Source organism: Alexandromys fortis, unplaced genomic scaffold (assembly GCF_014885135.2).
Source record: "Alexandromys fortis isolate MF-2015 unplaced genomic scaffold, M_Fortis_MF-2015_v1.1 scaffold_118, whole genome shotgun sequence".
In the NCBI taxonomy this organism is placed as follows: Eukaryota; Metazoa; Chordata; class Mammalia; order Rodentia; family Cricetidae; genus Alexandromys; species Alexandromys fortis.
In genome coordinates, this window is record NW_026068010.1 from 4,871,057 (window position 1) to 4,887,063 (window position 16,007).

General features: G+C 49.7%; 1 protein-coding gene across 1 annotated transcript in view; it reads left to right on the forward strand.

The window, feature by feature from the left end:
• The first annotated feature begins 540 nt into the window (after positions 1 to 540).
• The window catches only part of Kl (klotho), a 38,658-nt gene continuing 23,191 nt past the window's right edge, over positions 541 to 16,007 (forward strand). Inside the window, exon 1 of the mRNA XM_050161845.1 lies at positions 541 to 1,365. Coding sequence (XP_050017802.1) covers positions 541 to 1,365 — 825 coding nt within the window. The remainder of the gene's footprint in view (positions 1,366 to 16,007) is intronic.

Here is a 16,007-nt window from a genome sequence, read left to right on the forward strand (position 1 = left end):
CCCCACCCGGCGTTCCCACTACCTTCAGACACCAGCAACACTTTCTAGGGATGTCATCTGGAAGCTTCCCCAGGGTAGAAAACTCAGAATGGGAGCGATGGGAAAGCAGGTGTTTCCCCTGTGATTCTAAACGCCGTGGAAAGTTGGGCAGTCGCCTCTGTTCGCCATGAACACCAGTCCCAGAAAGGCAAAGGGAGTGGGCATGGGCGAGTGGGCGACGTGGGAGCATCCCAGGTTGAAGGATATGGGATTGTAGGATGCAGGATGTGGGATATGGGATGTGCGATGCGCTGCTTCCGGAGATGGGTGCAGCAGGTGCCTATTCTCCGACGTTCCCGAGGACACCAGCGGTGCTCTCTCTGGCACCCTGGCTGTCTGAGCCCCTGCCCACCCCCGCCCGTACCAGACCTGGGGGGCGGCGCCTGCTCAGGGTAATCATTGTCCGCCGGGCGGGGGGAGCGGGGGTGGGTACCGCGGGGGGCGGGCAGCGGGGCGCGAGCATAAAGGGGCGCGGCGCGGTGCCCTCCCGTCTCCCTCAGCATGCCAGCCCGCGCCCCTCCTCGCCGCCTGCCGCGGCTGCTGCTGCTCCGTCTGCTGTCGCTGCATTTGCTGCTGCTCGCACTGCGCGCCCGTTGCCTGAGCGCTGAGCCGGGTCAGGGCGCGCAGACCTGGGCTCGCTTTGCGCGCCCTCCCGCCCCTGAGGCCGCCGGCCTCCTCCACGACACCTTCCCCGACGGCTTCCTCTGGGCGGTGGGCAGCGCCGCCTACCAGACCGAGGGCGGCTGGCGACAGCACGGTAAAGGCGCGTCCATTTGGGACACGTTCACCCATCACCCCCAGGTCACCCCGGGCGATTCCCCGATCGCCGTGGCGCCGTCGGGTGCTCCGTCGCCTCCTCTGCCCTCCACTGGAGATGTGGCCAGTGACAGTTACAACAACGTCTACCGCGACACGGAGGGGCTGCGAGAGCTGGGGGTCACCCACTACCGCTTCTCCATCTCGTGGGCGCGCGTGTTCCCCAATGGCACCGCGGGTACTCCCAACCGCGAGGGGCTACGCTACTATCGGCGGCTGCTGGAGCGGCTGCGGGAGCTGGGCGTGCAGCCGGTGGTCACTCTGTACCACTGGGATCTGCCGCAGAGCCTGCAGGACGCCTATGGCGGCTGGGCCAATAGAGCCCTGGTTGACCACTTCAGGGATTATGCCGAGCTCTGCTTTCGCCACTTCGGTGGCCAGGTCAAATACTGGATCACCATTGATAACCCGTACGTGGTGGCCTGGCACGGGTACGCCACCGGGCGCCTGGCCCCGGGTGTGCGGGACGGCTCCAGGCTCGGGTACCTGGTTGCGCACAACCTACTTCTGGTGAGTGCGAGGGGACCAGGCAGGGGGCGACCTTGGGGGGGACAGAGGGCCTCAGAAGTGCCAGGGCCACTTTCAGGAAGCCACACTTGAACCTCATTACGGGGTCTCAAAGGACTTGCACCTCGTAGGGGGACACCCCTCAGCAGCTCCGGGCTCCCCTTTAGAAGTGGAGTTAGAACCTGGAGGGAAATCCCGCGGTACGCACGGCACGCGCGGTGGGGCCCTTAGATAAGGGCACAGGACTCTGTCTAGTGAGGAAAGGAGCAAGCACCTTTCCTTGGATGTTCAGCGAAGTTGCTAGAGGTAAGGGCGGGGAAGATTTATTAGAAGTATCTGCGGGGACAGAATGAAGAGGGTGGGTGAAAGTAACAAGTTTGTCTACAAGCTGTAGACAGGCATTGCAACCCGCTAGAACTCCGTGTTAATCCAGTAAAACCCGTCTTGCTAGAGGCACAAGGTTACTTTGCATATAGTGCAAAGGTGTCAAAACCTCATCCCTAAGCTGTTTGCGATTAAGCTGTGTTTAGAGGTCCCGGCTGAGGCAGGATAGGATAGGGAACTGACCTGTCTCCACCATCAGTGGTTACCATCGAACTGAAGACTCCCTTTACACACTGCAGGCTGAGCATAAAAACACGGGGCCGACTACAGCATGTGGCTTCACCAACATCTGTGTGCCACAATGCTGTCTCTAGTTGAAGGGATTCCTCATGGACAGAGGAGTTACCAGGTTTCGCTAGTGGTTCTGAATACCTTGAAGATAAAGGCTAGCTCTAAACACTTTTTAACCAGACGGGCACTTCAACCTGTTAAGCTACAGCGTCCGGCCTGTTCTAAACACTTTTAGTTGAAGCCTTAGACAGTTGAGGCAGAGTAGTGCTCGCCTGTTGCGTCGACTCCCTGCCATCAGCCGCTGGTAATGTGATCTGGGCTAAAGGGAACTGTATATCAGCTTCACAAAATCTGAGTTTGCAGTGGTCTTGGTGTCATGTAGGTGTGTATCTGTTCACACTGGCACTTTTAGAATCGTGACTCCTAAGTGTTGTCAAGGGAACCAACAAGCCCTGAAACAAATCGGCTCAGTGAACAGATTCGTCTAGAAAAACTGGGGATGGGGGGTGCTATACCACTTTTTGAAGACAAAAACAAATTATCAGTTCCAACTAGAAACAGATTAGGGTCCACTATTTAAATCATGCAAATTCTAGGGTTTTTTTTTTTTTGTTTGTTTTTGAGTACAGTTAATAAACTCCGTGTCTACGGAAGTGGGCAACTGTTATTCTGGTGGTTAGCTGCCATTTACAGCATGAAGGATGGCTCGGACACTCTCTCCTGCTCCCTGTCAGTCCCGGGTTTAACTTTACAGTTGTATTCTTGAGGAATTACACAAAAATGCTGCCAAACACTAACTGTCCTTTGCAGAAACGAGGTGGACTTTGTAGCCGTGAGAAATTAGTAACCGGCCAGCACGCGGCTCATTTTTGCTGATGCCACACATGGAACCCCAGTGGCTGTAAAATATTAATTTTACTTTTAAAAAATGCCTTTGGGTTTAGAATTTAGTCGTCCCGCTACCTTATTTAGAAGTGAGGGGTCGCGAATGAATGACAAATTTTTAGATTATTTTATTGAGCTTTGGGTGCCGTTTCTCCGTGCTTGTGTGATGGGGGAGGGAGAGCTTCATTTTATCCGAAAAAATCTAAAGGTGCAGGATTTTGGTAATGAGATCTTTTGGTTTAGACACTGACGGTTTTGGGAAGAGTTAGAGGCCCCCGAGCCCTTGGAGTATTAATTTGTTTTTTAATGTGGAATGCTGGGGAAGGATCCCGTGAGCCAACATCTCTCCCCTGTGCTTCCGCTAGTCTTCAGGTGGGCTTTGGAGACTATGGCGGTGGATGGAATCTCCACTTTATAGGGATTGCAGAACCACTTGCTGATGAGTTAGTTGAAGAGCCTGAGTCTGAGCAAACTTCCTGCAAGTTTGGAGGCCCTGCTCACAGTGGGGGTCTCTATAAATTCTTTGGCAGCTTCCTGGTGTGAACTTGGACTTTGGCTATTGTGTGGGATGGGATGAAGGAAGGCGCTCCTTGCAGAGCATGGAGCTGGCTACTTTGCTCATCAGAGTTCTACAACAGAATATGCCTTTTTCCTCTGGCTGGCAGTTAGACATCTCAGTTTTTATGATTCTCCTGAGGTACATTTCTTGATACCACACCCCCCCCCCACCGCCAAAGTCTGTTGCTGGGGAGTCTAACCTGAGGGTGCCTCGGAGATTTGGTTATGCCTATGAATTTCTGGGAGGTCCAGAACCAGGTTGAAGGTATGTTTAGCTCCACCTCTCCTCATTTAGAGGGGATCTCTTAGGCGCATCAAAGGTCACACACATCTTGACTGGGCTACCACATCTTGTTTCTGAACCATTGCTCTTGCTTTCTGGAATCAACTCCTAAGCTCAGGTTTTCAGACCCGTCTCATGGCTTCTATTGCTGTGACGATCGAAACCCCTGACCCATAGCAACTCGGAGTGGAAAGGGTTTTGGTTTTGTTCAGCTTGTAACTTGTAGTCTGTCATTCAGGGAAATCAGGGCAGGAATCTAGAGGCAGGAGCTGATGCAGAGGTCATGGAGGGGTGCTGCTTACTGGCTTTTTCCTCGTGGCTGCTCAGCCTGCTTTCTGATAGCACCCAGGATCACCTGCCCAGGAATGGCACTACCTACAGAGGGCTGAGCCCTCCTGTACCCATCACCAAATAAGAAATGCCCCATAGGCTTGTGTACGACCTGACCTTACAGAGGCATTTTCTCAGTTGGGGTATCCTCTTAGATGACTCTAGCTTGTGCCAAAAAATCAGCCATCACACCCATTCTTCCCTGTGTCTTTTCTTGGTATCCTGGGCATTCCTTTTGTCTTTAGAGTGCCTTCTTCATGTGCCTGGGTCCAGAGCTCTGTCTTGTAGCCTCCCATTGGGAAGCCCTCCATGTGAGTCTTGGGACCCCCAACCCCTGCGATCCCGAGCTGCCAGATTCAGTCTCCAGCTGGGACCTTTCTGAGCATCTGGCCCTGATAGTTTTGTCCACTTAGCTAGTAGGCAAGGCAAGGCAGGTCACAAGCAACATGCCCCAGATCAAACTCCCTTTTCCCCATCTGTCTTAATTACAATTTCTATCGCTGCAAAGAAACACTATAACCATAGCAACTCTTATAAAAAAAAAACCACATTTCATTATGATGGCTCACTTACAGTTTAGAAGTCCATTATCATCGTGGTAGGGAGGATAGTGGTGTGCAGGCAGACATGACGCTGGAGAAGGAGTTGAGAGTCCTTCATCTTGCAGGCAACAGGAAGTCAACTGAGATACTGAGTAGCATTCCAAGCATAGGAAACCTCAAAGCCCACCCACCACTGTGACACACTTCCTCCAACAAGGCCACACCCACTACAACAAAGCCACACCTCTTAATAGTGCCACTCCCTGTGAGGTTATGGGGACCAGTTACATTCAAACGGCCACAGCATCTCTGTTGTGATACTCTGCTCTTCTAGTTGGTCAGGCGCCAATTCTAACTCTTCCCTTTTCCCTCCCTTGCTCTTTCTGTCCCTCCCCCTTCTTCTGGGAGTGGATTCAGAGCCTTGAATTTGCTAGACAAGCACTGTACCCCACATACCAACATAGATAGAGTTGTATCTATAGTATGATTGGGGCTCAGGCTACCCTTGGGCTTTGCCTCGGTAATGCCCTGGTTTAATCCCTTGCTTCCTGCCATGTGGCCCTGATGGATGTATTCTGAAGGAGCTCCATTGTGTGTGAAGAGTACAAATCCCTGCTTGCTACAGTCCTACCTACTCCCTAAGAACCACTTTGCATGCTCCTTTGGCCTCTCACTTGAATGTCATTTCTTCCTTCCTTGGAATTCCATGATTCTCCGGTGTCTCTTAGCACAGTTTAGTTCCCTACCCCACCCCATTAGCTGGTCAATTTCTTAAGCAAGGAAACCTTGTTCCTTCCATCTGCTTCTTTCTTAAGTGTTGACCGAGGGCTGGAGAGATGGCTCTGTGGGTAAGAGTGCTTACTGCCCTTCCGGAGGACCAGGGTTCAGTTCCCAGCACCCCCAGGAAAGCTCATAACGGCCTGTAACTCCAGTTCTAGGTGATCCAAAGCCCTCTTATGGCCTCTGTGGGCTCCTGCATGCCGATCATTCACATAAACTTGGTAAGATCACACACAAATAAATGGAAAATAAATCTAAAAAAAAAAAACCACCCCAAACCAAAAACCAACCTAATTTTCTCTTGGTGGGTACCAAGTTGCATCCCAGCTGCCCAGTGGCTTAACTCTGCTTTTATTACTTCACTCTTGGGGAGCTGCTCCTTGTGTCCGGGTGTCTATCTGCCTAGCCATCTTCTGGTGGGATGGGGGAACCACCCATCTGGCAGGTAAAATCTGGCACTCAGGAGTGAACTGCTGAAGGTCATTGCCATGTGGCTCCACTGTAACCACTTTCATTTAGAAGTTGTCAGAATTCTCTCTACTGCACCATGAAGATGTTTCCAGAATGGGGTGAGTGGTGAAGTCTGCGTGAACCTGAGTGAATACTGGAGAAAACTTTGTCATATAGTTCAATTTTCATCCCCTAGTAATTAATGTGCATGCATTCACATGACACACAACATGCATGCATTCAAATGACACACAATGTGCATGCATTCAAATGACACACAACGTGCATGCATTCACATGACACACAACATGCATGCATTCAAATGACACACAATGTGCATGCATTCAAATGACACACAATGTGCATGCATTCATATGACACACAAGACACATGCATTCAAATGACACACAACCTGCATGCATTCAAATGACACAAAACGTGCATGCATTCACATGACACACGATGTGTACTTTCAAGCCACACTTCAGGAATTTCCTTCTTATTAAAATGCCTTTAAAAGTATCAGCCGGGTTGAAGGTTAATATATTTTATAGAACATGGCTGAATTCCGTGTGCATTTAATCAGAAACAGTTAAACTGCGTCTCAAGGCACTTGAGTCTCTCTGCATACCTGATTGAACACAATGTTCTCTGGAGGCTAAAGTCAAGTCTAAGATAAAGAACTAGTGAAATAATTTTTGAATCATACAAGTGTTCTTAAAATGTCAATTGTGGGGTTGTGGAGATGGCTTAGTGGTTGAGAGCACACACTGCTCTTGCAGAACCTCAATTGGTTTGGTTTCCAGCGCCCACAATGGGTGACTCACAACTCCTTGCGACTCCAGCTCCAGAGGGGTCCAATGCTTCCAGCCTCCTCAGGCACAGGCGCAGGCGATAACCCCCACTCCCACATATACATAAGTAGAACATAGTGGAAACAAATCGTTAAAATCTCGGTTGTTTTGAGGTAAAGAGAAAGAGGAAATGTAAACTGCTAAGAGCTTAAATAATGTCAGTGTCCATTTTGGGGGGCACAGTGAGCACTTGGCCGCCTTAGCAGAACCGCAGTTAGCTAAACTGTAGTCAGCCATGGCTTCTGGACCCTCAAGACCTAAGTCAACCCATCGTCTCTAAAAATACCATTGTTCTGTACCATACTTTTCATGATTCACTTGTGGGAAAGGTGCTTTATTTCCCTGAATACCATTCTCGAAGCATTTAGGTGAAGGGTGGGAATAGAATGCATGCCTGCTGGGAGGAGGCGAGGCAGAGAGCAGGAGCAGCAGTACCCATAATTACCGCATGCTCTGAGACCTGCATCCTCTGCAGAAAGCCCCAGGAGTTACAACGCACACTTCCATGGGCCACAGTGAGCTTTTATGTGTTCCCGTGCTGTGCTGGTGCTTTTGGCACGACGTTAGTTAGTGCTGCGTCTTGGGATACATACAGTCTTACTCACTTCTAAAGACCTAATGCTGTCGACACAATTTGTGAGTCAGAAGAGACAGACAGACTGCTCACGCTTGTGATTCCTTGAGACAATCTGTATGTAATATTTCTATTTTTTTTGAGATTTATTTTATGTGTATGAGCGTTTTGCCTGCGTGTATGCTTGTGACCACGTGCATGTGTCCTGCTGTCAGAGGTCGGAAGAGGGTCTCAGATCACCTGGAACTGGAGTCATGGATGGATGTGAGTTACCACGCGGGCGCTAGGAATCAAGCCTGGATCCTGTGCAAGAGCAGCAAGTTCTCTCTTGAGCCATCTCTCCAGCCCCTCACTTAACTTCTTGGGACGTAAACCACTTAACAGAATGAAGTCATTTTCGAGGTTATTTTAATAGGATTTCACCAAAGACGTCTCTGGATCTTTGAAATACTCTATTTTCATATAAAATGTATTAGCAGGTGTCTTGTTGGTCCTAGTCTGGCGGACACAATGTGCCGTAAGGGCTACAGAAAATAACATAAGTATTTAGTGAGGTGTGTGGTCAGACTCTGACACGATTGTTTGACATGCGGCTGTCAGAATAGCATCCATGAGCGAGCACCACTGTGGCCTAATAGATACTTTTCAAGCTGAGAGCAGTGAGGGACATAGACTTTAAATGTGGCGACCCTATCAAATTTATTTCCATGGCAGGAAGTGCCTTGTTGGTTTCTAAGCAGAATGGTAGAATGGGGAAGGGTCTGGGAAATCCATGTCAACCTTCCTCCCCCTAACGTCTGCAGGATAGTCAATGGACCTCTGAAGTTGCCTCTGAGTTTCTTTCATCTTTTGTTTTGAATTGACATCTGCTGTCACAGAACCCAGTCCCTGGTTGTCTGTTTACCTTCCTAAATGAATAAAATAAATCATGTCTGCATAGGGCAGCTGCTCTTGGGGAATGCTTGTTGTCCTCCAAAACTGGGGTTGAGTTGATTGCTGCTGTAGTAGGTGAAGCCTGGTGGGGGGCTGTGGCCGGGGGAGTGGGTGAGGCACCTGAAGATTGGATCTGTTGTGAAAGAGCGCTTGACCTCCGCTTGCTGTCTTTCCTGGTACGGTCTCTGCCACATGGCACCCTTTTTCTCATGATGCGCTGGGAATGTTGTATGCAGCTCCTTGATCGTGGCCTTTTTAGTCTTCTGAACTGTGAGAAGTTGCTTTTCTTTAAAAGAATGACCTAGACCATGATAGTGTTATAGCAACGGAAAATAAGCAGAGGAATAGCTTTCTAAATATTTGAAAAGGCCAGTGTGTGCTTCCTAAGTGTTTCCTCAGTGTGCTAAAAAGTCTGCTTCAAGATGCTGGGATCCCCTCCCCCCTACCTCCCCTCTCCACAATTAGGAACTTTTCCCCAGAGCTTCCAGCAGTAGCAGGAAGGGGTGGGGCTGAATTCAAGAGCACACGTGTAAACGCTGGATGGGCCTCTCCATTGACTGACCCATTAGCAAGACACGGAGGCACAGAGACAGGAAAATAGACAAAAAGACGGTTTGCATGGTCTGGCTCCACCCTTACCCAGAGTGCTTCACGAGAGGAGGTGATGGATGTGGGCGACAGGGCATGGAATCAGAACAGGCTCCCTCAGAGAACACTGACTCGTGGCACCATGTGCATTTATAGCTCTTTCTGTGGACCTATGGCTCTTTCTGTGGGCTGGTACCTCTTGCCTCAGTGGGCAAGAGGCCATTGTAGAGCCTTTGGGGACACTATCCCCACCCCTGGTTCCACTTCTCTCTGAATCCCAACCGCAGGCCCTCTCCCTTCAACCCTTTCTCCACTGGCTGTTCCAAATTCTGCCACAATGCTGTGTGCTTCTGCTCTATACCCCTGGAAGGCTTGCTTGCCTTTTAGTGTGTGCTCTGGTGTGCACATCCCGAAGCCAACAGCATGACTCTTTCTTACTGTTTGATGAGCATGGGAGATTCCCGGTCTAACTATGTAACGTGGGGTCGTGGGGGAAGTGCAGGTAGACGGGAGGCTTCGCACCTCTTGCTGAATGCCTGACAGAGGACAACAGGCTCCTTTTTCTTTCACTCTGGGAGGGGCTGGGTGCAGTGTGGCAGGGGTTTTAAAGTGACCCAAGAGGGACAAGGGAATACTCCTGTACTCCTGTCCTTCCTCACTTACAGAGGATTAGGGAGATGCAACAGCTGTCAGGCAGTCACACTAGAACCCTCAAGGCCTTAGGAGAAATAAGTACTGATGACAGTAAGGACACCAAGGGAGACAGGCCAGTTTTGACAGGTAGGAGGGGAGTAGTTAGGGAAAACTATACAGGGGAGATCAAGGGCTGCCAGGTTCTCTGTGGAGGCTGCTTTGAGCTTTCGGGACCAGGCTGTATCTGTTGGGTGGGAACTACTCAGTAGCAACGAGAAGAGCCCCAGGAGAGCCCCAGAAGGTCGTCAGATGACCCCAGCTGAGCTCCCAGAACACTGCTTGTACCTAAGCAGCGCGCGAGTCCTATGTGGGCGGGGTGTGCCAGACACACCAAGTAGACAGCAGGCAGTGGAGGCCTGCGAGGCAGCCCCTCACTGCCAAAGGCAACGGTTCACTTGAGGCTCAATATTTGGAAACCATGGGTGGGAAAGGACCAGAAGCTGGAGGGATGGGGCCTGAGGATCTTCAAGGTGTCTTGCCATATTTGCCTGGCAGAGCTGAGCAGGGGTCCAGATGCCCACAGCTTTCTGTTCTGGTAGTTTTAGTTGACGCCTCACTGAGACATTCACTCTAGACAGCTAAAATCCTCTCAGGCTCTTCAGTCCCCACGCGCTGCTGTTAAGCCCGGCTGTGCCTGTTGTCTCCTGTGGGAATTTATCTTTGAATTCACAATCTTACTAAATGCCATCGAGACAGAGCTTCCCATAGGTGGAAACATGCTTTTTGTTGTTGTTGTTTGTTTGATTGTTTTTGTTTAATTGGAAACATTAGAAATGTAGGAACATTTCTGGAGCAGTATAAGGAATAGTGCTATATGGATTTGGTGGAATATTCTTAGCTGGCTGTTGAGACAGTGACATTTGATCAGAATGCCGCCCGTGGTCCACTGTGAGAAGGAAAGAGATGGCGGCTCTCCCACAATATTTTCTGCATCTCTGCCGTAGAGATGTGCATGAATAGTGCTGGGCCCTTCACAGTTCTCTGTCTGGGGTGTTCTTCCTTTTCCCAGGAACCCCTCCTGGCACACAGATCCAAGAATAGAGTAGGTCTTTCCGTCTGTCCCCTCTAAATACTGTACTCCCCACTGTTTGGTTCTGGTGAGCTGACGCAAACCTGCATACTCAGGAAGAGAGATTCTCAGCTGAAGAACTGTATCCTTCGGATTGGCCTGTGGCATGTCTGTGGGGCATCTCCTTGATTGCTAATTGAGATAGGAGGGCCAGCCCACTCTGGGCAGCACCATCCCTATGCAGCTGGTCCTGGGCTGTAGAAGGAAGGTATCTGAGTGAGCCAGGGATGGGGGAGGGGAAGAGAGAGGGGAAGGCAGTGGGAGTGTAAAGTCAGTAAGCAGTGTTCCTTTGTGGTCTCTGCTTCAGCTCCTGCCTTGACTTCCCTCCATGTCAGACTGTAACCTATCAGCCAAACACACTTTTCCTTCCCCAAGTCGCTTTTGGTCCGTGTCTTATCACAGCAACAGAGAAGGGGACAAGGACAGTTTCTGAGAAAATATCAACGTGTTGAAATGGTTTGCTTCTCCCCAGCAGGTCTCTAGCTAGAAGGGAGGGTCCATTCAGATGGTGGGTGTGGAGAGAGTGAGGTGTGCCCTAAGGTGTCCCTGCAGCCTGCCCTGGAGCCTGCCTATCGCTGCCCAAGCTCTCAGGAGTTTCCTCTCATGAGTGTCCCACGAGCCAGCTCCCAAATAATGACATGGAGACTTATTATGAACTGTGAAAGCTTGGCCTATAGCTTAGGCTTGCTCCTAACTAGCTCTTAAAACTTAAATTAATTCATTTATGTTAATCTATATTCTATCACGTGGCATTACTTCTCATCCATCTTGTATTCCTGTTTCCTCCTGTGCACCTAAATTCTCCTCCTCTTCCTTTCTTTTCCTGGAAATCCCATCTATCCCTCCTGCCTAGCTATTGGCTGTCCAGCTTTTTATTACACCAATCACAGCAAATACATCATCACACAGTGCACAAATATCTCACAACACACAAGGCCCATGGGCTCAGACTTAGGATTTGCCATGACTAATGGGACGGTGTAAATGTGATGGGAACAAAGGCTTATGACTGTGTATGCAAGAGAACTCCCCCCAGGGGTTTTCTCTCTGGACTGTGAGGTGCCATCCATTAAGGTCAGCTTCTGGACTGTGAGGTGCCGTCCGTTAAGGTCAGCTTCTGGACTGTGAGGTGCCGTCCGTTAAGGTCAGCTTCTGGAAGGTGAGGTGCCATTGTGTCAATTGCAGTGGCTTATTCATTTTATTTCTGGTCACTTCTCCGAGAATTTCATGCAGTATATTTTGATCATGTTCATGCTTCTCCCAAACCCTTCCTGGAGCCCCTTTCCAAATCAAACCAACTTTGTGTCCTTTTTTTAATAGTTAAAAACATTATAGAAAAACTCATCAAGTCCAATGTGTGTTGCCCAAATACTCGGTGTGAGCATCCACTGGAGTGTGGTCAACCTCTTAGAGGACGCCCCCCTAAAGAAACCCCATTCTCCTTGTGCTATCAGTATCAGCTGCTGATAGCTCCCGAACTAGGCATGGGCTTCATGCCTTCCTTCTCCTTGCTGGGACTTTTTCTGGCTTGGCCTTGCACAGTTCTTGTGCATGTTGTCCCAACCACTATGAGTTCCTACCTGCAACTGCTCTGTTGTGTTGGGGAAAACACAGCTTCATTGTACTCACCTACCAATCCTTTGTGTGGTCTTGAGCTCCCTCTTTGGAGAGAGTAGCCGCAAGCCAGGTCACTCCTAGGCAAAGTCCTGAAAAGTGTGTATGGTGGTAGATGGGTGGGGCGTGGTTTCAAGTATGCACCTCAGATACATGCACAATGAAGGGGTGGGAAGAAAATATACAAAAACAGAACGAGTGCATTACTCACAGGTTCCAGAGACGTAAGAGCAGGAAGCCGATGCTAGTCTGCAGGTGATGGGGGACCAACTAGAGAGCAGAAAGGGAGAGGAGAGGGAGGTGGGAGCCGAGATAGGAGGCACAGTGTCAGTGAGAGAGCTCTTTATCAAGGCCCCTGGGCATCAGTCCCGAGGCTTCCCTGTGGGAGTCATGGATTGTCTAGTTAAGAAAGCATGAATATAGCACTGTTTGCTTGTGGGTTTATCATGGCCAGCATGTTGGGGAGCTTGGGAATTTGGGTGAGTGGAATGAGACATTACCTACGCAGGGTAGAGAACTTTAATCTAGGCCACAGGTGAAAGGGCATGACTGGGTTTCAAATAACGTGTATCAGATTACAAATGATTACCATGGCAGCAACCGCGATTTACAGCAGGCTTTATGATACTGGGCAATCAAAGCGAATCTGGTTCGCTCCAGCTCCACTGGAAACCCACTGCGTAACAGAAGAGCTTATCGAAAGAAGGGCCTCGCCACACTCAGTCCACAGGAACCAAAGAAAACAAACCTTTGTTATTTTAACCCTCTAAGTCGGAGGCATTGATACTTCACATTATAACAGTAATAGAAAGAACAGGAAACAATGAGGCGATGATTCAAAGGATTGTCCCAGAACTGAGGACAGGAGAGTCCACATTGATGTGCTGTCTTAGGGTGGGCATTGCAGAACATACTGATGCAGTGTGCCCAAATCCTTCCTGCCAAGGACCCAACCGCCTTTTTACTCAGTGAGTTATAGTCTAGAAAACTGGCTTCCGTTTGGGAGCTGAGCGAGGGGTTAGGACTTTAGGCCATGTGGTTCCCTGTGGAGCCTCTTTCTAATTGTCCAGTGTATTAGTTACCACTGTTGCTGTGGTACAACCCACAGATTCTGGAGGAAATTTACAGCTCCAAGGGGAGAGCCCCATGGGTGAGGGGAGTCTGCCGGCAGGTGACTGCACAGGAAGCTGAGAGGTCACCTCTTCAACCGCAAACACGAAGCGGAGAGAAAACTGGAAGTGAAGTGAAGATCTCCTTCTCAAAGGTCACCCCTAGTGACACCCTTCCTCCTGCAAGGCCCCACCCTCTAGAGGTCACACCAGTCTCTCTCAAAAGTCCACCAACTGGGGACCGAGTGTTTAACCATGAGCCTGTGGGGGACATTCTCACTCAAAGCCACTCCCATATCTGGCTTCTGGAAACTTAGCAGTGGTTCCTGGGATCTCAGTATTCCAGGGGCTCATCCTGTCCTGGGGATTCCAACCCTGGTTCTATGGCCCTTCTCCATCAGCCTGGCCGGAAGAGGAGCACCCGCACTTCTGAGAGGTGCTTCGTCCTGAAAGCCATATTCCCAATGGCTTTGACAAAGAGTGTGTGTCCCTATTGGGTCTCCTGTAAGATGCACTCCTCCAGTGGGTTGTGTAGCTGGAATAATGTGCTGCTAGCTCCTGAACGCTTGTGTCTCTCAGCTTCTTTTTTCCTTCCTCTGTCCCCACTCCCTGCAGACTCCATGAAGCCTGTGAGAACCTGTGCCTTTCACACCAAACTTGAGCTGTTTGGTAAAGGCTCTTAGTCTCCTCTCACTGGCAGACCTCAACGCCATGCAGAAGGAAGTGGCCGGCTCATCTCTCCTTTCCTTGCTGGGACTGGAATGCCCAAGTCACTACATTTACAATGTGTGTCCCTCAGCAGGTCATTTCCCAGGTTACCCCAGGTGAAATATTCATCAGCGGGGGCTGTGCTAGGGAGCTATCTACCTCGACATATTGCTTGTGCCGGCATTCTTTTCTTCAGGGTGGTGACTTGGCTCTGTAACCCCACCTGTGTTAGTTTGTGTCCTCTGAGAAGCAGATGTCAAGGCAGAGATGAATAAATGGGCAGAAAACCCACCTGGGAAACAGTTATGCATGATAAAGGGGAAGGGGCCAGAGAACGGGAGCCACCCTTTAGCTCTTGATGCAATGTGATATCTGGAAAGGGCAGGAAGGGGTGGGGTGGGGGCTCATGGGAAGGGTCTCAGATGTGTGTGTATGTGTGAATCTAAGAAAGATCTGCCGAGCCAGTGGCGCTTCTTGAGCCAACAGTGCTCGTGGTGGGAGTCTGTGTCTTACTGCAGTGTCTGCATTGCCCCTGACATTTTCTCTCTGTCCTTTGGGAACAGTCAATGATAAGCATGGCCATGGCACAGCTGCAGCAGTGCCCTCAATGAGGTGACAGCTGGTGCCATTGGTCAACTGTGCTCCGTACGGCAGGAGGGCCAGGTGACATATTGTCATGGCCACCACAAAGACCAGTGAGCAGTGCCATCCCAGTGAAAATTATTTCCAGCCAGGCAGTGGTGGTGCACGCCTTTAATCCCAGCACTCAGGAGGCAGGTGGATCTCTGTGAGTTCGAGGACAACCTGGTCTACAGAGTGAGTTCCAGGACTGCCAGGGCTACACCGAGAAATTCCTGTCTCAAAAAGCCAACAGACAGACAGACAGAGATGATAGATGATAGATAGATAGATAGATAGATAGATAGATAGATAGATAGATAGATAGATAGATAGATAATTATTTCCAACCTAGAACTTACTATACTGCCACTTACTCATGAGTATAAAATATGGAAATTCTCTCATAACCACCACACCATCAACCAAAAAATTTTTTTTCCTGTGAGTCCTTTCTCAGGAAGTTTCTGGAGCAGTAGTTCTCAACCTGTCGGTCTCGACCCCCACAGGGGTCACATATCAGATATTTACATTATGATTCATAAAAGTAGCAAAATTACTGTTCTGAAGTAGCAGTGCAATAATTTCGTGGTTGGGGGTCAGCACAACATGAGGAACTGTGTTAAAGGGTTGCGGCATTAGGAAGGTTGAGAGGCACTGGGCTAGAGACGAGCTTCCATGTAAAATCACAGAACAGAAGGCAGGAAGCACGGTGTGCAGAGGCCATGGGTACGCTGGCAAGGTAATGGGGAAGTGCTGGCCCGGGAGGCGAGCTGTGCTGCAGGCCCAGAAGAGCCAGAGCAGAAAGGAGGAGGACTCCTGAACTATGTCTCCAGGTTGGTGTGAGCCAACCGGAGTCTGTGCTGCCGAGATGCTGGGGATGGTAAGATCAGTGAGCCACGGGCACAGAGAAAACCGTGCAAATGAAAAGGCTAGGTGACTGCTAACTTCACAGAAAACAAGACCCGGGAAAAGGGGCTTCATTGCCGCATGGCTCATCTGTGACTAATACTTAGGATGGTGGCATAAGCCTGCCCCGGATGTTAGTGAAACCAAAAGTTTGCAAGGCTAAGTTGTCAGTATACGAGGGCTAAACTGTTAGCATCCATGAAACAGGACGCCGGTGGATCCCGCTACAATAAGAGAGTGTGAGCAGTAAATTCAAACCTAACTGCTGAGCCATCTCGTCAGCCCCACTATTTGACTTTTTAAAGCATAAACATATATCACTGCCATAAAAATGAAAGTGGGTATTTTTTTAATCATCACTTTAAAAATTAATTTGGCTAGTCATAACATTTATAACAGTCCAGCCCATAGAACTCATTTTGAGGCAAGCGTTGGAACATTTCCATGTTTTCAGAATAATGTCTTGTGAATTTCCGTGTCTGCTTACAGTGAAAGAGAAGCATCGCTATGAGTATGCCCTGGAGGACGTGTGA